Below are 21,194 nucleotides of genomic sequence, written 5' to 3'. Positions count from 1 at the left end.
CAGTGCCGGGAGGAGGCTGCGGGCGCCGCTGTTGACCGAGGAGGAGCGAGAGGAAGGCCGGAGCGCTGGAGGCAGCCCCGCCCGCTGCGGCCCAGCTCGCTCGCTCGCTGGCTGGGTGTCTCGGCGGCCGGGCGGTCTGCGAGCGTCCCCGCGGTGCAGAGCCGTGCTGCAGCGAGGCGTAGGGGCCGGCGACAGCGGCCGGGAGCGGCGAACCCGGAGCGGGAGCCGGAGCGGAGGCGGTTCGTCGGGCGGCGGCGGGGAGCTGCCGGCGGTGGTGCGGTGCCGGCGGTGCCGCGGCGGCGATGTGCGCGGCGGGGAGGCGCTGGGGCCGGCGGGAGCGAGCCCTGCTGTGGTGCGTCCTGGTGGCGGCGTGGGAGGCGGCGTGGGGGCAGCTGCGCTACTCGGTTCCCGAGGAGATGCCGAAGGGCTCGTTCGTGGGCGACGTGGCCAAGGACCTGGGGCTGGAGCTGCCGGCGCTCCGCGACCGCGACCTCCGCATCATAGACAGAGGCAGGACGCAGTATTTCTCCCTGCACGGGCAGACGGGCCATTTAGTGACGGCGGAGAGGATAGACAGAGAGCAGCTGTGCCGAATGGTGGAGCAATGCGTGCTGCGCTGTGAGGTGATCGTGGAGGGGGAAATGCAGGTTTACGGAATCGAAGTGGAGATCACGGACATTAACGACAACGCGCCCAGCTTCAAGGAACTTGTACTGGAGGAGAGAATAAGCGAGACGACATCGCCGGGGTCGCGGTTTCCCCTGGCCGAGGCTCATGACCCGGACGTGGGTCGGAATTCCCTGCAGAGCTACGAGCTAAGCGGCGACGAGCACTTCTCGCTGGCCGTGCGGGCGGGCCCCGGCGGGGATCAGCGTCCCGAGCTGGTGCTGGCGAAGGCGCTGGACCGGGAGGAGGCGGCGTTTCACGAGCTGGTGCTGCGGGCGAGCGACGGCGGAGAGCCGGCGCGGACGGGCACGGCACGGATCCGCGTGGCCGTGCTGGACGCGAACGACAACGCGCCCGTGTTCAGGCAGGCGGAGTACACGGTGCGAGTGCCGGAGGACGTGCCCGTGGGCTCCGCCCTCGTCACCGTCACGGCCACCGACGCCGACGAGGGGCTGAACGGCGACGTGAAATACTCGCTGAAGAAAGTGTCGGACATGGCATCGGAGATATTCCACCTGGACTCTGCGACGGGAGAGATCACGCTGGTGCGGAGCCTGGACTTCGAGGAAGGCGACTCCTACGAACTGGAGGTGCAGGCACGGGACGGAGGAGAGCTTTTCGACACAGCGAAAGTCTTGATCACCGTGACAGATGTCAACGACAACGCGCCCGAACTGACAGTGACTTCTCAGCTCAGCGCGATCTCTGAGGACGCGCCGTCGGGGACGGTGGTGGCCCTGCTGCACGTGCAGGACCGGGACTCGGGCGCGAACGGTGAGGTGCGGTGCAGCATCGCCGAGAGCCTCCCGTTCCGCCTGGAGAAGTCCTTCGAGGACTACTACCGCGTGGTGACGGCGCGGGAGCTGGACCGGGAGGAGGTGTCGGAGTACAACGTGACGGTGCGGGCGAGGGACGGCGGGTCGCCGGCGCTGTGGAGCAGCGCGGTGCTGGCGCTGCGGGTGCTGGACGTGAACGACAACGCGCCGGTGTTCGCGGAGGCGCGCTACAGCACCCGGCTGCCCGAGAACAACGCGGCGGGCGCGCTGGTGCTGACGGTGCGGGCGGCGGACGCGGACTGGGGGCAGAACGCGCGCGTGCGGTACCGGCTGTCGGAGGGGCGGGTGCGGGGCGCGCCGCTCTCGTCCTACGTGTCGGTGCAGGCGGAGACGGGCGCGCTGTACGCGCTGCGCTCCTTCGACTACGAGGAGGTGCGCGAGGTGGGGCTGTGGGTGCGGGCGGAGGACGGCGGCGCGCCCCCGCTGAGCAGCAACGTGTCGGTGCGGCTCGTGATCGTGGACGAGAACGACAACGCGCCGCAGGTGCTGTACCCGCCGCCGGCGTCGTCGTCGTCGTCGTCGGGCGCGGGCTGGGCGGGCGTGGAGCTGGCGCCGCGCTCGGCGGAGCCGGGGGCGCTGGTGGCCAAGGTGGTGGCGGTGGACGCGGACGCGGGGCAGAACGCGTGGCTGTCGTACGAGCTGGCCAAGGCGACGGAGCCGGGGCTGTTCCGCGTGGGGCTGCACAGCGGCGAGGTGCGCACGGCGCGCTTCCCGCTGGCCCGCGACGCGGCGCGGCAGAGCCTGGTGGTGGTGGTGAAGGACCACGGGCGGCCGGCGCTGTCGGCCACGGCCACGCTGACGGTGGTGCTGGCCGAGAGCGTGGCCGAGCTGCTGTCGGAGCTGGGCAGCGCGGCGGCGGCGCCGGGCGAGCCGGCCGGCAGCCTGACGCGGTGGCTGGTGGTGGCCGTGGCGGCCGTGTCCTGCCTCTTCCTCGCCTTCCTGCTGCTGCTGCTGGCGCTGCGCCTGCGGCGCTGGCGCCGCTCGCAGCTGCTGGCGGCGGGCAGCGGCGCCTTGCGCGGCGTCCCGGCCTCGCACTTCGTGGGCATCGACGGCGTCCGCGCCTTCCTGCACTCCTACTCGCACGAGGTGTCGCTCACCGCCGACTCGCGCAAGAGCCAGCTCCGCTGCTCGGGCGGCAGCTGCTGCGACACCCTCCCGGCCCGGCCGCCGCCCGACGAGCCCGCGCCGCTGCTCGGGAAGGACCCCGCCGCCACCGCCCCGGTGAGTTCCTGCGAGCAGGCTTTCTCCGCCACGCCTCCCTCTGCTGCTCCTCTGCCCTTCCTTCCCCCCGACTTCGCTGTGCCGCCTCGGGAGCTTTGGTCCCAAGGAAGGCACAGCTTCGCTCAGCAACGCGCTGTGTGCTTCCCCTGCCTTTCCCCTCCCGGTAGTCTGGATTGTTCCTCTTTCCCCTCACCTTTGCTCTGCGCATGCAGGTGAGACGAGGCATAGCTTCGTGTACAGAGACTCTGAGTGTTGGTGCCCGTTTCTCATTGAGGGCATTTGCTGGAGTTTTCGTGGGCCTTATCGGTGGTGGGGAAGGCAGGAGAAGTGAGGGTGCTTTGGTGTTCTGTCGTTTTTCTTGTGGGGGAAAGTAAATGTGAAGTCGCTGTAAATGTAGTAGCAGAGGCGCATCTGGGTGTGTATCATTTCTGTGCTTTCAAAGGTCTCAGAAAATGCCCCTCCCCTCCTGGTACCCATTCATTGGCCTGATCATGGTACGTGGACAGATACTGTTAGAGGGAATTGGTCCTGGCAACTGGTCTTGTGATAAGATGTTCTTGCAAATTCTGAGGGTCAAGGAACACCATGGAAGTTGTGAAGGGTTGGAGAGGAGAACTGTGGGAGCTGTTGTGTTAGGTAGGAGATATGGTTTGCTCTTTTTTCCTGTTCATTGCCCAGCTGTACTTTGATGCAGTATGAGTTTTAACTTCTTGCCTTGTTCCTTTTCTTGCTCCGTCTGGCTGGGTATGCTTTAGTATTGTGCTTTAGTGCCAAAGACTCTGCCACTTACACTTGGGCCCCTTTTCCCGCGTCCTGAAAGGGGATGACAATCCTCTGAGGAATTTATCTGCAAGCAATAGCCATGGAAGTGCAAACATGCTTTGGGAGTACTATTTCTAGGAAGTGCTGTGTGAAAGTTCATATTTCCAATTTCTAGTTCTTGTGTGTGGATGTAAGCATTACATTAACGGTTGCCGAGTCACGTATCTTCCAAATTGCCCATGTGCTGAAGGTGGTGATGGAGTCTCTGAGCTGAAACTGATGACTGAGGCTTTAACAGAGCTGCATATCACTTAAGCCCTTTCGAACATTCTATGTTTCCTCAAAGGAGTGTGATGAGCAGAGAAGTCTCTATGCATGCACCCGTTTTGTGATCGTTGTTCTCTGTAAGGTGAAATTGTGTGCGCAGCATTTCTTTCAAGGACGTCTGTCTGCAAAGACAGCTTCCCTGTTGTGTGATGTTTGAGGACGTTGAAGCATTCTGTCCGCACAGAGACAGGGCGGGTGGAAGAGTTCACTGTGGTATAGCCTGAGATGTCTAAAACTAGGTGTCAGTGTTCAGTTTCTCAGCTAGTTGTGGTTCTGTGCATTTTCCTTTTCTTGTTGTCCACATAAATTACTTTGAGAACTGTGGCTATGGAAAATGGTGTGATGTCCTGTGTCAGTCTCCTGTAGACTTTCTACTGACTAGATACCCTTCTTGTGTACCTTCTACAGTGGACATAATCTGAAGTCTTAATCCCTAAACTGTTGCTGAATGATATGCACTTTTGCCTGTGGCTGATAGGTGGCCAGAAGCTGGAGCATAAGCGTGTACCTAGAATGATGATGCAAGGGTAGAAGGGCTTATAATTCCTGTGGGAGACCTCCTTTATCTCAATTATATCTCCCTGTAACGTTGCGATGTAGAGGTTCTCCATAGTTGTAAATAGACTTACTTTCAGGCCTTTGTTTCCTAGAAGGCCGTGGTTTCTTTTCCCCATTTCTGGACAGTGCTTTTGCCTTTGAAACTGTGCGTGTTGTTTTGCAGCAACTACTTACTTCATCCATGTCAGACAGACTTTTGTGTGTGGGGAAAATGAAGCAGAATCTGAAAGAGAATCTGTTGTAATTTCTCAGAAGACTTAGCTTGAGAAAGACGCCCATGAGAAGGTGTTCACATTTCTGGCTTCATATTTGTGGGAGATGAGCAGGCCACATGAGCTGATGACTGTTTTTCAAACTGACGCCCCCTGCTATGTAGTCCAGAATAAGACTTCAGGCCTCCCCTTGCACCTTGAGATGTCCATGACTTCCAGGTGCTCTCAGGGCTGAATTTCCACACCTGCAGTGAAGACCAAGAAGACTTCCCGGTGAGTTTCTCTGACAACTCTTTGTCCTCTAATGTTTCCTTGCCTTGCTTGTCTGATTTATGGTCTTTTTTTTCTCTACCTGGTGTCATATATATGTAGGTTTACTTGTAATGTTGAGCATAGCTTCATTCAGCAATGCGCCGTGTGTTAGTGCCTCTTACTCATGCTACAGCGGGTGTGAAAGGAAGGAGATGTGAGGGTAGCTTTGTGTCCTGTGATTGTCGGGGGGGAATAGATGTAAACATGGTCGTAGTAGAAGAGGCACGTATGCGTGGAGCAGTGCATGTGTTTTAAGGAGGGTGGAGATTCCTGCTTTGCTGAAGTTCAGGCCCCAGTCCCTGCTGGAGAACCTTGCTGAGCAATGCACCTCCCTTCTTGCTATGCTTCCAAGGCATGACAGTGGTGCATGTTACAGAGGCATGGTGTAGGCAGCTGGCCCTTTGATGGTATGTGCTTGACAATTAGGGGGGCTCCAAGAACACCAAGTATATTGTGAAGAATTGGAGAAGAGAGTCATGGGAGCTGTGCTGAGGGGCTGTTGAAGGACACAAGAGAGATTGTTTTCTCCTTTCCCTGTTCAGTGCCCATCTGTGGTGTCATGCAATGGGAATTTCATCTTCCCAAAAAATTTTTGCTAGAAGACATGTTACTCCAGCTCTATTGGGAGCCCTAGGACATAGTTCCTCTGTGTTTAGAGGTTGTCATCAGTTCTTAAGTAACAGCTTAATTACATACTTCTGACAAATACCATAATGGGAGCATTGGGAGGAGCAATCTGTGTATTCACTACCTACTATACACCTGAATGAGGTACATACCCTAAGTGCCATATTCTAGAAGAGTATGCTATGGTCCCTTCCTTTCTGCAGGTGTTAACTTCTTGCCTTGCTGGTTGTAATGATCTGAAGGTGGGCCTTTGTCTCTGCTAATGTGTGGAAGATCCCATTTGTTATTTCTCTGACTGTCCCATATATGCCTTTCATGTTTACAGCTGTAAAGAGAAAGATTTTCATAGAGGTGTTTCCTTAAAATGTTACTGGAAGAAGAAATGCTCTTGCTTGTCACATACGCGTGCTGAGAAGTCTAATATTATCCATGGTAAGGAGAAGCTGTCTGTGCAACTTTGCTTTGGATGGAGTCTATCTGGAAATGATGAAGATCAACGGCAACCGTGCAATCTGTGAAGGGTTTGAGGAGAGTCTTGGGGGTGCTGTGTGTGAGGAGGTGCAGGTGGAGACATGGCCTGTGTTTTGTCGATTCCCAGGGTTCATTGCTGGCCTTCTGAAAATGAGTCTGAAGATGTCTTAGTTTTGGATATCACACTGCTCAGATTCCAGCTGGCCAAGCTGTGGGTTCATCAGTTTGCTTTCCTCTCGCATGCTGTTCCCTGTGAATGGTAGTTATTGAGCATAGGTTACACCTTAGGTCAAGATTCGAGAGCCATGTATTTCCACGTTGCCCAATGTGCTGAAGAAGGATGACGGTGATTTTGCGGTGATACTTTGACGACTGGGTCTTTATTGGAGCTGCATATTGTTAATGCCAATGAGAACGTTGTACGGTTCTTTGAATTAGTGTGAGGAGCAGAGAAATGTCTTTGTATGCGTCCATGTTGTGATCCTTGTTCTCAGATAAGGAGAAGTTGCGTGTGCAACTTTCCTTTCAGTGGTGTCTGTCTGCAAAGGTCGCTTTCCTGTTGTGTGATGGTTGGGCAGGGTGAAAAGTTCTGTCTGTCCAGAGACAGGGCAGGTGAAAAACTTTGCTGTGGTACAACTTTAAAGTTTACAGGTTCATTTTCTCCTAGTTGTTCTGTGGGGCCCAGAGTTGTGTTTCCATGCGTTTTCCCTATTTTATTGTCCAAAGAAATTGCATGGAGGAACTGTGGCTATGGTCAAAGGTGTGATCTCTTGTGTGAACCTCCTGTGGACTTTCTACCAACTAGCTACCCTTCTTGTGTACCTTCTGTAGTGGACATAATCTGAAGTGTTAAACTATGATTCCTTCATTTCTCTAGGTTTCCCGTTCTTGCCTTGTTTGTTGTCTGGGTCTAAATTTGGGCTTTGTTGTGGTGGGTAACCCTGAAAACATTAAAAGATCTCTTCTAACTGTTGGGCTGAGGAAGCAGTTTCCATCCATACCTTGAAGGTGCTCAGCTGCCAAGACAAAGAGTTGGATATACTTCTGTTTCCCTAAAATGTCACTGCATGAAATGCTTTTTTGCCTGTGGCTGACATACGGCCAAAACACTGGATATTGTCCATGGTGCAAGTAAAGGCTGTGAATGCAGAGCAAGGAGGGTGAGAGTCTGGCTTCAAACTAGGAAAATCAGTGGGTCCATGTGATTTTGGCTGACCAATGGTTTGTTTTCATGCCTGGTGCCAAGGCCTCTTCCACTGATGCTGTCATTCTGGATTCCCTGTCCTGAAACACAATTACAGTTGTGCAATAACTGTGTATGTAGAACGATGATGCATGGGTAGAACAGCTCATAATTCCCATGTGAAATCTCCTTTTTCCATCTTTACCACCCTGTAACATTGTGATGCAGAGTTTCTTCATAGTTGTAATTACAGTTTCCTTCATGCATTTGTTTCCTGGTGGGTCGTGGTTCCTTTTCCCCATTTGTGGGTATTGGTTTTGCATTTGAAACTGTTGAGTGGTGTTTTGCAGCAAATACTTACTTCAGCCATGTAAGACAGAATTTTGTGTGTGAGGAAAATGAAGCAGAATCTAAAAGAGAATCTGCTGTAATGTCTTAGTAGACTTACCTTGATTATTTCTCAAACTGAAACCTCCTGCTATGTAGTCCGGAGTATGACTTTAGGGCCGCACTTGTGCTTGAGACCTCAGTGACTTCCAGGTGCCCTCAGGGATGAATTTCAACACCCGCAGTGAAGACCAAGAAGACTTCCCGGTGAGTTTCTCTGACAACACTTTGTCCTCTGAAGCTTCCTTGCCTTGCTTGTCTGAGTTATGATTTTGGGTTTCTCTACCTGATTTCATATGTAGGTAGGTTTACTTGTAATTGTTATTCCTCCTGATCCATTCCTTTCTGTATGTTTCTAACTCTTGCCTTGCTTGTTGTCATGAGCTACGGCTAGACCTCAGGGTTTCCATGACTAGGGGCCAGTGGGAGAACATGTGCAGGATGTCCCCCACTCAGTCCTCCATGACATTGTGGCCGCTCCATTGGAGAGATATGGGTTTGACAGGGGGACTGTTAGATGGATGAGGAAGTGGCTGGATGGCTGCGTCCAAAGAGTCACAGTCAATGGCTCAATGTCCAAACAGAAACCTATAATGTGTGGTGTTCCTCAAGGTACTTGCACCAATCCTATTTAGTGTCTTCCTAGAGAGTGGGGTCGTGTGCAGCCTCAGCAAGTTTGCAGACAACACGAAGCTGAGTGGTGCCATTGATTCTCTTGAGGGCAGGGATGCCATCTGGAGGGACCTTGACAGGCTGGAGAAGCAAGCCTGTGCGAAGCTCATGAAGTTGAGGAAGGCCAACTGCAAGGTCCTGCACCTAGGTCAGGACCATTCCCAGTTTCAGTACAGACTGTGGGATGAATGGATTGAGAGCAGCCCTGCAAAGAAGGACTTGGGGGTACTGCGGGGTGAAAAATGGGACAAAATTGGGCAATTTGCGCTTGCTGCCCTGAAATCCAATCATATCGTGGGCTGAATAAGAAGTAGCGTGGTAGTTCTTTCCTACTCCGCTTTCATGAGACCCCACCTGGAGTACTGCATACATCCCTGGGGCCCACACTACAACAAAGACATGGACCTGTTAAAGCTGTTCCAGAGAGGAGCCGCAACAATGGTCAAAGGGCTGGAAAGACCTCTGCTGTGAAGACGGGCTGGAGAAGTTGAGGTTCTTCAGCCTGGAGAAGAGAAGGCTCTGGGGAGACCATATTGTGTCTTTTCACTGTATAAATGGGGCTTATAAGAAGGATGGAGAAAGACTTTTTACCAGGGCCTGTCATGACAGGATAAGGGGCAATGGTTTTAAACTGAACGAGGGAAGGTTTGGATTGGACATAAGGAAGAAATGGTTTATGCTGATGGTGGTGAGACACTGGAACAGATTCCCCGGAGAAGTTGTGGATGCGCCACCATTGAAAGGGTTCAAGGTCTGCTTGGATGATCTTGAATGAATCTGTGAAAGGCTTGACCTGGCCTTGCACTTTCCCATTGTCAGCCCCTCCAGTATGGAGATGCAAAACTTCTCTTGTGAATCCAAAACAAAGTAATAAATTTAATTTTGTTGTCTTATCATAGGGCCATACACATTACCCCTAGGGTGACACATTTCTCAGTGTGATTGTTCTTCTCCCTACAAGAAAAATCAACAGTGGGAGAAATGACAGGGACTTGTATGAGCAAAAGGAAGAAATGCAGGGAAGATGGAAAGCTGCGCTCCTGTATTTATTGCTGGGCGCAGCCCACAAAAGCCGGAGCAGAGCCGGGGCCCTTGGGAGCGCGGCCGTCAGGCGGCTGCGGTGGCGTCGCGACGCCTCCGGGTGCCGCTGTTGGCCGACGCGGAGCGGAGCCGGAGCCGGAGCCGGAGCCGGAGCCGGAGCCGGAGCCGGAGCCGCCGCAGCGTCCTGCCCCCGCAGGCTGCTCGCTCGCCCGGCGCCGGCCAGAGCGGCAGCGGCCCGGGCAGCAGAGGCGAGAGGCGGCGCGGCGCGGGGAGCAGCGGCGTCCGAGCCGGCGCCGAGATCGCTGCCCTGCGGCGGCCCCTGCGCTCGCTCGCTGCGGAGAGGGGCTGGAAGGGCGGGAGGGCAGCGGCAGGAGGGAGGAGCGCGGCGAGCGCTGCCGAGCATGGCGGGCAGGCAGAGGCAGAGCCGCCGGCGAGCCGGCGGGCGAGTGCTGCTGCCCGCGTTGCTGCTGTGCTTGTGCTGCCGGGCGGCGCCGGAGCGGCTCCGCTACGCCATCCCCGAGGAGCTGGGCAGAGGCTCGCTGGTGGGGCCGCTGGCGCGGGACCTGGGGCTGAGCCCGGCGGAGCTGCCGGCACGCAAGCTGCGGGTGGCGTCTGCGGCTAAAAGGCAGCTGAAATACTTCACGGTGAGCGGGGAGAGCGGGAACTTGTACGTGAGCGAGCGGCTGGACCGGGAGGAGATGTGCGGCGAGTCGGCGTCCTGCGCCGTCAGCTTCGAGGCGCTGGTGCAGAACCCGCTCAACGTTTTCCACGTCGAGGTGGCCATCCAGGACGTCAACGACAACGCGCCGCGCTTCCTGCAAGACAATTTCCAGCTGGAGATCAACGAGTTAACTTCTCCCGGCGCCCGGTTTTACTTGGGCATGGCTGAAGACGCGGACGTGGGCAGCAACTCGCTCCAGGGCTACGAGCTGGAGGCCAACGGGTACTTCGCGGTGGAGGTGAAGGAGAGCCCGGACGGCAGCAAGTTCGCGGAGCTGGTGCTGCGCCGTGCGCTGGACCGGGAGAGCGAGCAGAGCCTGCGGCTGGTGCTGACGGCGCTGGACGGCGGCGAGCCGCCCCGCAGCGGCACCGCCCAGCTCTGCATCAACGTCACCGACGCCAACGACAACCCACCCGTGTTCGCGCAGGACCGGTACCGCGCGAGCCTGCGCGAGGACGCGCCGCCGGGCTCGATGGTGCTGAACGTCTCGGCCTCCGACGCAGACGCCGGCACCAACGCGCGCGTCACCTACGGCTTCGGGAAAATGCCGGCCAAAGTGCTTCAGAAGTTCGTGGTGGACGCGGAGAGCGGGACGATCACGCTGCAGGAGGCGCTGGACTTCGAGGACACTCGCGCGTTCAGCCTGGCCGTGGAGGCGAGGGACGGGGGCGGTCTGGTGGCGCACTGCAAGGTGGAAGTGGAGGTGCTGGACGTGAACGACAACGCGCCCGAGATCACGGTGCTGTCGGTGTCGAGCCCGGTGCCCGAGGACGCGCCGTCCGGCACGGTGGTGGCCCTCCTGAACGTGAACGACCCGGACTCCGGGGAGAACGGTCAGGTGTGGTGCGAGCTGTCGGGCGAGGCGCCGCTGTCGCTCGTGGCGTCGTCGGGCGGCTCGTACAAGGTGGTGACGGCGAGCGCGCTGGACCGGGAGCAGGCGCCCGAGCACCGGGTGACGGTGGTGGCCAGGGACCGGGGCAGCCCGTCGCTCTCCAGCCGCACGGCGCTGGTGCTGGAGGTGTCGGACGTGAACGACAACGCGCCGGTGTTCGAGGAGGCCGCCTACAGCGCCTACGTGGCGGAGAACAACGCGGCGGGCGCGGCGGTGGTGCGCGTGCGCGCGCGGGACGCGGACGCGGGCGCCAACGGGCGCGTGAGCTACTGGCTGGCGGGCGGCAGCGCGGGCGCGGCGGCGTACGTGTCGGTGGAGGCGCGGAGCGGCGCGGTGTACGCGCAGCGCTCCTTCGACTACGAGCAGTGCCGCGAGTTCGCGGTGGCGGTGCGGGCGCAGGACGGCGGGGCGCCGTCGCGGAGCTCGACGGCGACGGTGCGCGTCTTCGTGCTGGACCGCAACGACAACGCGCCGCGGGTGCTGTGGCCGGCGGCGGGCGCGGGGGCGGGCGCGGGGGCGGGGGCGGTGGGGGCGGTGGGGGCGCCGTTCGAGGTGGTGCCGCGGTCGGCCGAGGCCGGGTACCTGGTGGCCAAGGTGGTGGCGGTGGACGCGGACGCGGGGCGCAACGCGTGGCTGTCGTACGAGCTGGTGCAGGCGTCGGAGCCGGCGCTGTTCCGCGTGGGGCTGCACAGCGGCGAGGTGCGGACGGCGCGGGCCGTGTCGGAGAGGGACGCGGCGAAGCAGCGGCTGGTGGCCGTGGTGAAGGACCACGGGCAGCCGGCGCTGTCGGCCACGGCCACGCTGCACGTGGTGCTGGCCGAGAGCTTGCAGGAGGCGCTGCCGGAGCTGAGCGAGCGGGCGGCGGGCGCCGACTCGCCGGCGGAGCTGCAGTTCTACCTGGTGCTGGCGCTGGCGCTCCTCTCCGCCCTGTTCCTGCTGAGCGTGGCGCTGGCCGTGCTGGCGCGGGTGCGCCGGGCCGGGCCGCCCGCCGTCCTGCGCTGCCTGGGCGCGCAGCGCTTCTCGGTGGCCGGCGCCGCCTTCCCGGCCGACTTCTGCGAGGGCACCTTGCCCTCCTCCTACAACCTGTGCGTGGCGCCGGGCCGCGCCGTCGCCGAGGGCGCTTGGCTGCCGCCGCCGCCGCCGCTGCCCAGCCTGCCCGCGGAGGAGCTGCTCGGCGGGGAGCCCTGCGGGAAGCGGAGCCCGAGCAGCAGCGCCGGCGCGGGAGAGCCGCCCGCGGACCCCGACGCACCGCAGGTCTGTAAGCCCGCGCGCTCCCGCTGGTCTCCTTGAGCCTGTCTGAACCGCCGTCCCTCTTCCCCTGGGTTTTTCCCGGCTGGTGTGCATGGGGAGTGCTGGTCCGTGTCTCCGTGAAGGAATGAAGGAACGCGGTAACTCCCTCTGCCGTGTACCCTCCCGTCTTTTGAGGGAAGGCTGCTGCAGGAATGGTTGTACTTGTGGGACGGGTTAATTTTATCCAGGCACTATTTCTCTGACTTTCTGGAGCAGCTATTTCTCCTCTTTTGTTCCCTCATTTTCTTTTTCCGGTTCCTGATCTGTCTTCTTCTAAAGAGGCTAAGCCGTAGAATGGAATCTCTAAAAAAATGGTCGTGATTTGTATTTCCTTTGGTATCCCTCTTTTCCTGAAGACTTGTACTTTGTGTAATGTGAACAGTCTAGTTTATGCTGGTTTTGGGTTGGGTTTTTTTTTGTACTACTCCCAGAGCGAGTGCATGTGCGTGGCTGCCTGCGGCTGAGTTACTCTGGAAGAGAGCACTACGTCCTGCGTGTACGGCCTGTAGTGTGAGGCTCTAGTCAAGAATTGCGAAGGGGTAGTAGGGGAAGGGGGAGAAATGCAGGCTGGTTCGGAGCAGCCTCCGATGTGCACGTGAGAAGCAATGAATGTATATGCTCATCATTCAAAGAGAACTTTGTACCTCTAGCCGGACACAACTCCGGCGGTTAATGGGCTCTACCCACCCTGAGAACATCTCGGCAGCGGCAAGGGAATAGGCAAAATGACGGCAATTAGGCACTCGACTGAAGTCCATTTGCACATTAACACCTGGTCCGCGTAGTTTCGGGTGCGCAGCTGTACTTGTCGTCTCCTGCTGTTGTAGAGTATTTGGTTGAAATAGTGTCCTACCAACATGAAGATTCAAGGCTTAGATGAATGCCTTATTAACAAGTTGCAATCCTTTACATCTTGATTTCTGCCAAAAGGCAAGCCCCTTCTTCGTCGTTCAAGCTGTCGAATTAGTTGATTAAATGTAAACGTTCATAAAGTATCCAAACGCTAAATTGATGTGGGATATTAAAACCGGAAATCGTGCGTTAACTTTCCTTTCTCAGTATTAGCTGCGTTCTAGGTGTTCTAACAGCTTCGTGATGTAGCCATTAGCCCAGTGACTTCACTGAAGCATTGCATTGCTCTTATCCCGTTCTGAAATACTGTTCAGAATAGGCGAATATCGGGAAAAGAGAGGTACAAGAAAAATGTGGAGCAAAGCGAAGCTGCTGTGCGGCTGCGATCAACCACTTTGTTGTTGTGAGGCATAGAAGGGGCACAGGAGCCGAGACAGATGTACCTGACCCTCTTCTCCTCGGGAGCTGTACGGGCGCAGGGGACTTCGATTCTCTGTGTCGGTGGATGGAGCCCACCTTCTTCAGAACCTCTGGTTCTCCGTGCGTTTGTGTGTCTGAATACCACGAGTTGCATTTCAGAGCCTGTTTTCTTTTGCCGTCCTTGTAGCAGTCATTCAAGCATGACTGCTAAAAAAATTCGTGGTGGGGCTTGTGCTTTTGGACAAACGGGATAAAGCTCATACTATTCTGCACGTCGACTTAAGAAAAAATATCCTACTTTACATATATCACCATTAGCAAGTCATTTTCTCGGTGCCGTGGAAACACCACGGCCACGCGAGGCCTCTGCCTTCCTCCTGGTCGCGATCGCCTGGAGGACCAAAGAAGAGATCGGCTGGAGAAAAGCCAGGGCAGGAGATGGGCGCTGGACGGGCACGGACGTGTGCGTGGCGACGGCCCCGTCCCCGCGAGCTGCCCGTGCGTGGGCAAGGCAGGGCGGGCAGCGCTGGGCAGCGCTCGGTGCCTGCAGTGCCGGGAGGAGGCTGCGGGCGCCGCTGTTGACCGAGGAGGAGCGAGAGGAAGGCCGGAGCGCTGGAGGCAGCCCCGCCCGCTGCGGCCCGGCTCGCTCGCTCGCTGGCTGGGTGTCTCGGCGGCCGGGCGGTCTGCGAGCGTCCCCGCGGTGCGGAGCCGTGCTGCAGCGAGACGGAGGGGCCGGCGACAGCGGCCGGGAGCGGCGAGACGCAGCCGGAGCAGGAACCGGAGCGGGCGCGGGAGCCGGAGCGGCGGCGAGGAGCTGCCGGCGGTGGTGCGGTGCCGCGGCGGCGATGTGCGCGGCGGGGAGGTGCTGGGGCCGGCGGGAGCGAGCCGTGCTGTGGTGCGTCCTGGTGGCGGCGTGGGAGGCGGCGTGGGGGCAGCTGCGCTACTCGGTTCCCGAGGAGATGCCGAAGGGCTCGTTCGTGGGCGACGTGGCCAAGGACCTGGGGCTGGAGCTGCCGGCGCTCCGCGACCGCGGCCTCCGCGTTGTCTCCGAAGGTAGGACGCAGTATTTCTCCCTGCACGGGCCGACGGGCCATTTAGTGACGGCGGAGAGGATAGACAGAGAGCATCTCTGCGAGAGTGTGGAGCAATGCGTGCTGCGCTGTGAGGTGATCGTGGAGGGGGAAATGCAGGTTTACGGAATCGAAGTGGAGATCACGGACATTAACGACAACGCGCCTAGCTTCAAAGATGTTGAGGTGGAGGAGAGAATAAGCGAGACGACATCGCTGGGGTCGCGGTTTCCCCTGGCCGAGGCTCACGACCCGGACGTGGGTCGGAATTCCCTGCAGAGCTACGAGCTGAGCGGCGACGAGCATTTCTCGCTGGCCGTGCGGGCGGGCCCCGGCGGGGATCAGCGTCCCGAGCTGGTGCTGGCGAAGGCGCTGGACCGGGAGGAGGCGGCGTTTCACGAGCTGGTGCTGCGGGCGAGCGACGGCGGAGAGCCGGCGCGGACGGGCACGGCGCGGATCCGCGTGGCCGTGCTGGACGCGAACGACAACGCGCCCGTGTTCAGGCAGGCGGAGTACACGGTGCGAGTGCCGGAGGACGTGCCCGTGGGCTCCGCCCTCGTCACCGTCGCGGCCGCCGACGCCGACGAGGGGCTGAACGGCGACGTGAAATACTCGCTGAAGAAAATCACGGAGAAAACCTCGCAGATTTTCCAGCTGGACTCTGCGACGGGAGCGATCACGCTGGTGCGGAGCCTGGACTTCGAGGAAGGCGACTCCTACGAACTGGAGGTGCAGGCACGGGACGGCGGGGGCCTTTCCGACACAGCGAAAGTCTTGATCACCGTGACAGACGTCAACGACAACGTGCCCGAGATTTCGGTGCGGTCGGCGCTGAGCGCGATCTCTGAGGATGCGCCGTCGGGGACGGTGGTGGCCCTGCTGCACGTGCAGGACCGGGACTCGGGCGCGAACGGCGAGGTGCGGTGCTCGCTGGACGGGGGCGTCCCGTTCGAGCTGCGGAGCTCGCAGGGCAGCTACTACCGCGTGGTGACGGCGAGGGAGCTGGACCGGGAGGAGGTGTCGGAGTACAACGTGACGGTGCGGGCGAGGGACGGCGGGTCGCCGGCGCTGTGGAGCAGCGCGGTGCTGGCGCTGCGGGTGCTGGACGTGAACGACAACGCGCCGGTGTTCGCGGAGGCGCGCTACAGCGCCCGGCTGCCCGAGAACAACGCGGCGGGCGCGCTGGTGCTGACGGTGCGGGCGGCGGACGCGGACTGGGGGCAGAACGCGCGCGTGCGGTACCGGCTGTCGGAGGGGCGGGTGCGGGGCGCGCCGCTCTCGTCCTACGTGTCGGTGCAGGCGGAGACGGGCGCGCTGTACGCGCTGCGCTCCTTCGACTACGAGGAGGTGCGCGAGGTGGGGCTGTGGGTGCGGGCGGAGGACGGCGGCGCGCCCCCGCTGAGCAGCAACGTGTCGGTGCGGCTCGTGATCGTGGACGAGAACGACAACGCGCCGCAGGTGCTGTACCCGCCGCCGGCGTCGTCGTCGTCGCCGTCGTCGTCGGGCGCGGGCTGGGCGGGCGTGGAGCTGGCGCCGCGCTCGGCGGAGCCCGGGGCGCTGGTGGCCAAGGTGGTGGCGGTGGACGCGGACGCGGGGCAGAACGCGTGGCTGTCGTACGAGCTGGCCAAGGCGACGGAGCCGGGGCTGTTCCGCGTGGGGCTGCACAGCGGCGAGGTGCGCACGGCGCGCTTCCCGCTGGCCCGCGACGCGGCGCGGCAGAGCCTGGTGGTGGTGGTGAAGGACCACGGGCGGCCGGCGCTGTCGGCCACGGCCACGCTGACGGTGGTGCTGGCCGAGAGCGTGGCCGAGCTGCTGTCGGAGCTGGGCAGCGCGGCGGCGGCGCCGGGCGAGCCGGCCGGCAGCCTGACGCGGTGGCTGGTGGTGGCCGTGGCGGCCGTGTCCTGCCTCTTCCTCGCCTTCCTGCTGCTGCTGCTGGCGCTGCGCCTGCGGCGCTGGCGCCGCTCGCAGCTGCTGGCGGCGGGCAGCGGCGCCTTGCGCGGCGTCCCGGCCTCGCACTTCGTGGGCATCGACGGCGTCCGCGCCTTCCTGCACTCCTACTCGCACGAGGTGTCGCTCACCGCCGACTCGCGCAAGAGCCAGCTCCGCTGCTCGGGCGGCAGCTGCTGCGACACCCTCCCGGCCCGGCCGCCGCCCGACGAGCCCGCGCCGCTGCTCGGGGAGGACCCCGCCGCCACCGCCCCGGTGAGTTCCTGCGAGCAGGCTTTCTCCGCCACGCCTCCCTCTGCTGCTCCTCTGCCCTTCCTTCCCCCCGACTTCGCTGTGCCGCCTCGGGAGCTTTGGTCCCAAGGAAGGCACAGCTTCGCTCAGCAACGCGCTGTGTGCTTCCCCTGCCTTTCCCCTCCCGGTAGTCTGGATTGTTCCTCTTTCCCCTCACCTTTCCTCTGCGCATGCAGGTGAGACGAGGCATAGCTTCGTGTACAGAGACTCTGAGTGTTGGTGCCCGTTTCTCATTGAGGGTATTTGCTGGAGTTTTCGTGGGCCTTATCGGTGGTGGGGAAGGCAGGAGAAGTGAGGGTGCTTTGGTGTTCTGTCGTTTTTCTTGTGGGGGAAAGTAAATGTGAAGTCGCTGTAAATGTAGTAGCAGAGGCGCATCTGGGTGTGTATCATTTCTGTGCTTTCAAAGGTCTCAGAAAATGCCCCTCCCCTCCTGGTACCCATCCATGGCCTGATCCTGGTGCCGCGGGCGGATACTGTTAGAGGGAATTGGTCCTGGCAACTGGTCTTGTGATAAGATGTTCTTGCAAACTATGAGAGTGAAAGAACACCATGGAAGTTGTGAAGAGTTGGACAGGAGAACTGTGGGAGCTGTTGAGTTAGGAAGGAGATACGAGTTTTAACTTCTTGCCTTGTTCCATTTCTTGCTCCGTCTGGCTGGGTATGCTTTAGTATTGTGCTTAGTGCCAAAGACTGTGCCACTTACACTTAGGTCCCTTTCCCGCGTCCTGAAAGTGGATGACAATCCTCTGAGGAATTTATCTGCAAGCAATAGCCATGGAAGTGCAAACATGCTTCGGGAGTACTATTTCTAGGAAGTGCTGCGTGAAAGTTCATATTTCCAATTTCTAGTTCTTGTGTGTGGATGTAAGCATTACATTAACAGTTGCCGAGTCACGTATCTTCCAAATTGCCCATGTGCTGAAGGTAGTGATGTAGTCTTTGAGCTGAAACTAATGACTGAGGCTTTAACAGAGCTGCATATCACTTAAGCCCTTTCGAACATTCTACATTTCCTCAAAGGAGTGTGATGAGCAGAGAAGTCTCTATGCATGCACCCGTGTTGTGATCCTTGTTCTGTGTAAGGTGAGATTGTGTGCGCAGCATTTCTTTCAAGGACGTCTGTCTGCAAAGACAGCTTCCCTGTTGTGTGATGTTTGAGGACGTTGAAGCATTCTGTCCGCACAGAGACAGGGCGGGTGGAAGAGTTCACTGTGGTATAGCCTGAGATGTCTAAAACTAGGTGTCAGTGTTCAGTTTCTCAGCTAGTTGTGGTTCTGTGCATTTTCCTTTTCTTGTTGTCCAAAGAAATTACTTTGAGAACTGTGGCTATGGAAAATGGTGTGATGTCCTGTGTCAGTCTCCTGTAGACTTTCTACTGACTAGATACCCTTCTTGTGTACCTTCTACAGTGGACATAATCTGAAGTCTTAATCCCTAAACTGTTGCTGAATGATACGCTCTTTTGCCTGTGGCTGATAGGTGGCCAAAAGTTGGAGCATAAGCGTGTACCTAGAATGATGATGCAAGGGTAGAACGGCTTATAATTCCTGTGGGAGACCTCCTTTATCTCAATTATATCTCCCTGTAACGTTGCGATGTAGAGGTTCTTCATAGTTGTAAATAGACTTACTTTCAGGCCTTTGTTTCCTAGAAGGCCGTGGTTTCTTTTCCCCATTTCTGGACAGTGCTTTTGCCTTTGAAACTGTGCGTGTTGTTTTGCAGCAACTACTTACTTCATCCATGTCAGACAGACTTTTGTGTGTGGGGAAAATGAAGCAGAATCTAAAAGAGAATCTGTTGTAATTTCTCAGAAGACTTAGCTTGAGAAAGACACCCATGAGGTGTTCACATTTCTGGCTTCGTATTTGCGGGAGATGAGCAGGCCACATGAGCTGATGACTGTTTTTCAAACTGACGCCCCCTGCTATGTAGTCCAGAATAAGACTTTAGGGCTCCCCTTGCACCTTGAGATGTCCATGACTTCCAGGTGCTCTCAGGGCTGAATTTCCACACCTGCAGTGAAGACCAAGAAGACTTCCCGGTGAGTTTCTCTGACAACACTTTGTCCTCTAATGTTTCCTTGCCTTGTCTGATTTATGGTTTTGTTTTTCTCTACCTGGTCTCATATATATGTAGGTTTACTTGTAATGTTGAGCATAGCTTCATTCAGCAATGCGCCTGTGTTAATGCCTCTTGCTCACGCTACAGCGGGTGTGAAAGGCAGGAGATGTGAGGGTAGCTTTGTGTCCTGTGATTGTCGCAGGGCAATAGATGTAAACATGGTCGTAGTAGAAGAGGCACGTATGCGTGGAGCAGTGCATGTGTTTTAAGGAGGGTGGAGATTCCTCCTTTGCTGAAGTTCAGGCCCCAGTCCCTGCTGGAGAACCTTGCCGAGCAATGCACCTCCCTTCTTGCTATGCTTCCAAGGCATGACAGTGGTGCATGTTACAGAGGCATGGTGTGGGCAACTGGCCCTTTGATGGTATGTGCTTGACAATTAGGGGGGCTCCAAGAACACCAAGTAAATTGTGAAGAATTGGAGAAGAGAGTCATGGGAGCTGTGCTGAGGGGCTGTTGAAGGACACAAGAGAGATTGTTTTCTCCTCTCCCTGTTCAGTGCCCATCTGTGGTGTCATGCAATGGGAATTTCATCTTCCCAAAAAATTTTTGCTAGAAGACATGTTACTCCAGCTCTATTGGGAGCCCTAGGACATAGTTCCTCTGTGTTTAGAGGTTGTCATCAGTTCTTAAGTAACAGCTTAATTACATACTTCTGACAAATACCATAATGGGAGCGCTGGGAAGAGCAATCTGTGTATTCACTACCTACTATACACCTGAATGAGGTGCATACCCTAAGTGCCATATTCTAGAAGAGTATGCTATGGTCCCTTCCTTTCTGCAGGTGTTAACTTCTTGCCTTGCTGGTTGTAATGATCTGAAGGTGGGCCTTTGTCTCTGCTAATGTGTGGAAGATCCCATTTGTTATTTCTCTGACTGTCCCATATATGCCTTTCACGTTTACAGCTGTAAAGAGCAAGATTTTCATAGAGGTGTTTCCTTAAAATGTTACTGGAAAAAGAAATGCTTTTGCTTGTCACATACGCATGCTGAGAAGTCTAATACTATCCATGGTAAGGAGAAGCTGTCTGTGCAACTTTGCTTTGGATGGAGTCTATCTGGAAATGATGAAGATCAACGGCAACCGTGCAATCTGTGAAGGGTTTGAGGAGAGTCTTGGGGGTGCTGTGTGTGAGGAGGTGCAGGTGGAGACATGGCCTGTGTTTTGTCGATTCCCAGGGTTCATTGCTGGCCTTCTGAAAATGAGTCTGAAGATGTCTTAGTTTTGGATATCACACTGCCCAGATTCCAGCTGGCCAAGCTGTGGGTTCATCAGTTTGCTTTCCTCTCGCATGCTGTTCCCTGTGAATGGTAGTTATTGAGCATAGGTTACACCTTAGGTCAAGATTCGAGAGCCATGTATCTTCCAAGTTGCCCAATGTGCTGAAGAAGGATGACGGTGATTTTGTGGTGATACTTTGACGACTGGGTCTTTATTGGAGCTGCATATTGTTAATGCCCGTGAGAACGTTGTACGGTTCTTTGAATTAGTGTGAGGAGCAGAGAAATGTCTTTGCATGCGTCCATGTTGTGATGCTTGTTCTCAGATAAGGAGAAGTTGCATGTGCAACTTTCCTTTCAGTGGTGTCTGTCTGCAAAGGTCTCTTTCCTGTTGTGTGATGGTTGGGCAGGTTGAAAAGTTCTGTCTGTCCAGAGACAGGGCAGGTGAAAAACTTTGCTGTGGTACAACTTAAAATTTTGCAGGTTCATTTTCTCCTAGTTGTTCTATGGGGCGCAGAGTTGTGTTTCCATGCGTTTTCCCTATTTTATTGTCCAAAGAAATTGCATGGAGGAACTGTGGCTATGGTCAAAGGTGTGATCTCCTGTGTGAGCCTCCTGTGGACTTTCTACCAACTAGCTACCCTTCTTGTGTACCTTCTACAGTTGACATAATCTGAAGTGTTAAGCTATGACTCCTTCACTTCTCTAGGTTTCCCGTTCTTGCCTTGTTTGTTGTCTAGGTCTAAAGTTGGGCTTTGTTGTGGTGGGTAACCCTGAAAACATTAAAAGCTCTCTTCTAACTGTTGGGCTGAGGAAGCAGTTTCCATCCACACCTTGAAGGTGCTCAGCTGCCAAGACAAAGAGTTGGATATACTTCTGTTTCCCTAAAATGTCACTGCATGAAATGCTTTTTTGCCTGTGGCCGACATACGGCCAAAACACTGGATATTGTCCGTGGTACAAGTAAAGGCTGTGAATGCAGAGCAAGGAGGGTGAGAGTCTGGCTTCAAACTAGGAAAATCAGTGGGTCCATGTGATTTTGGCTGACCAATGGTTTGTTTTCACGCCTGGTGCCAAGGTCTCTGCCACTGATG

The 21,194-nt window shown here is 57.1% G+C and overlaps 3 protein-coding genes across 3 annotated transcripts; all 3 read left to right on the top strand.

The window, feature by feature from the left end:
• On the top strand, window positions 1–6,435 carry LOC132318396 (protocadherin gamma-A10-like). Its single transcript, XM_059825599.1, has 3 exons — window positions 1–2,723; window positions 4,802–4,855; window positions 6,382–6,435. The coding sequence occupies exons 1-3, from the start codon at window positions 303–305 to the stop codon at window positions 6,433–6,435; spliced, it is 2,529 nt and encodes an 842-aa protein (XP_059681582.1). The 5' UTR covers window positions 1–302.
• Window positions 6,436–9,676: 3,241 nt separating this feature from the next.
• Window positions 9,677–12,178, top strand: LOC132318395 (protocadherin gamma-B5-like). The gene has a single exon (XM_059825598.1). The coding sequence runs from the start codon at window positions 9,677–9,679 to the stop codon at window positions 12,176–12,178; it is 2,502 nt and encodes an 833-aa protein (XP_059681581.1).
• Window positions 12,179–14,280: 2,102 nt separating this feature from the next.
• Window positions 14,281–18,975, top strand: LOC132318394 (protocadherin gamma-A10-like). Its single transcript, XM_059825597.1, has 3 exons — window positions 14,281–16,722; window positions 18,746–18,799; window positions 18,967–18,975. The coding sequence occupies exons 1-3, from the start codon at window positions 14,296–14,298 to the stop codon at window positions 18,973–18,975; spliced, it is 2,490 nt and encodes an 829-aa protein (XP_059681580.1). The 5' UTR covers window positions 14,281–14,295.
• The last annotated feature ends 2,219 nt before the right edge of the window (window positions 18,976–21,194 follow it).

This window comes from Gavia stellata, chromosome 16, assembly GCF_030936135.1.
Source record: "Gavia stellata isolate bGavSte3 chromosome 16, bGavSte3.hap2, whole genome shotgun sequence".
Lineage (NCBI taxonomy): Eukaryota > Metazoa > Chordata > Aves > Gaviiformes > Gaviidae > Gavia > Gavia stellata.
The sequence above is the reverse complement of the archived record's forward strand: the minus strand, read 5'-3'. Positions and strand labels throughout refer to the sequence as shown.

What these genes read in the sequence shown, in the direction of transcription:
- LOC132318396 (XM_059825599.1), top strand. Translation starts at nt 303, where the DNA reads ATGTGCGCGGCGGGGAGGCGCTGGGGCCGGCGGGAGCGAGCCCTGCTG. An exon ending in ACCCCGCCGCCACCGCCCCG is followed by an intron (nt 2,724 to 4,801) that starts GTGAGTTCCTGC and finishes CATGACTTCCAG; the next exon opens with GTGCTCTCAGGGCTGAATTT. An exon ending in AAGACCAAGAAGACTTCCCG is followed by an intron (nt 4,856 to 6,381) that starts GTGAGTTTCTCT and finishes TCTTTATTGGAG; the next exon opens with CTGCATATTGTTAATGCCAA.
- LOC132318395 (XM_059825598.1), top strand. Translation starts at nt 9,677, where the DNA reads ATGGCGGGCAGGCAGAGGCAGAGCCGCCGGCGAGCCGGCGGGCGAGTG.
- LOC132318394 (XM_059825597.1), top strand. Translation starts at nt 14,296, where the DNA reads ATGTGCGCGGCGGGGAGGTGCTGGGGCCGGCGGGAGCGAGCCGTGCTG. An exon ending in ACCCCGCCGCCACCGCCCCG is followed by an intron (nt 16,723 to 18,745) that starts GTGAGTTCCTGC and finishes CATGACTTCCAG; the next exon opens with GTGCTCTCAGGGCTGAATTT.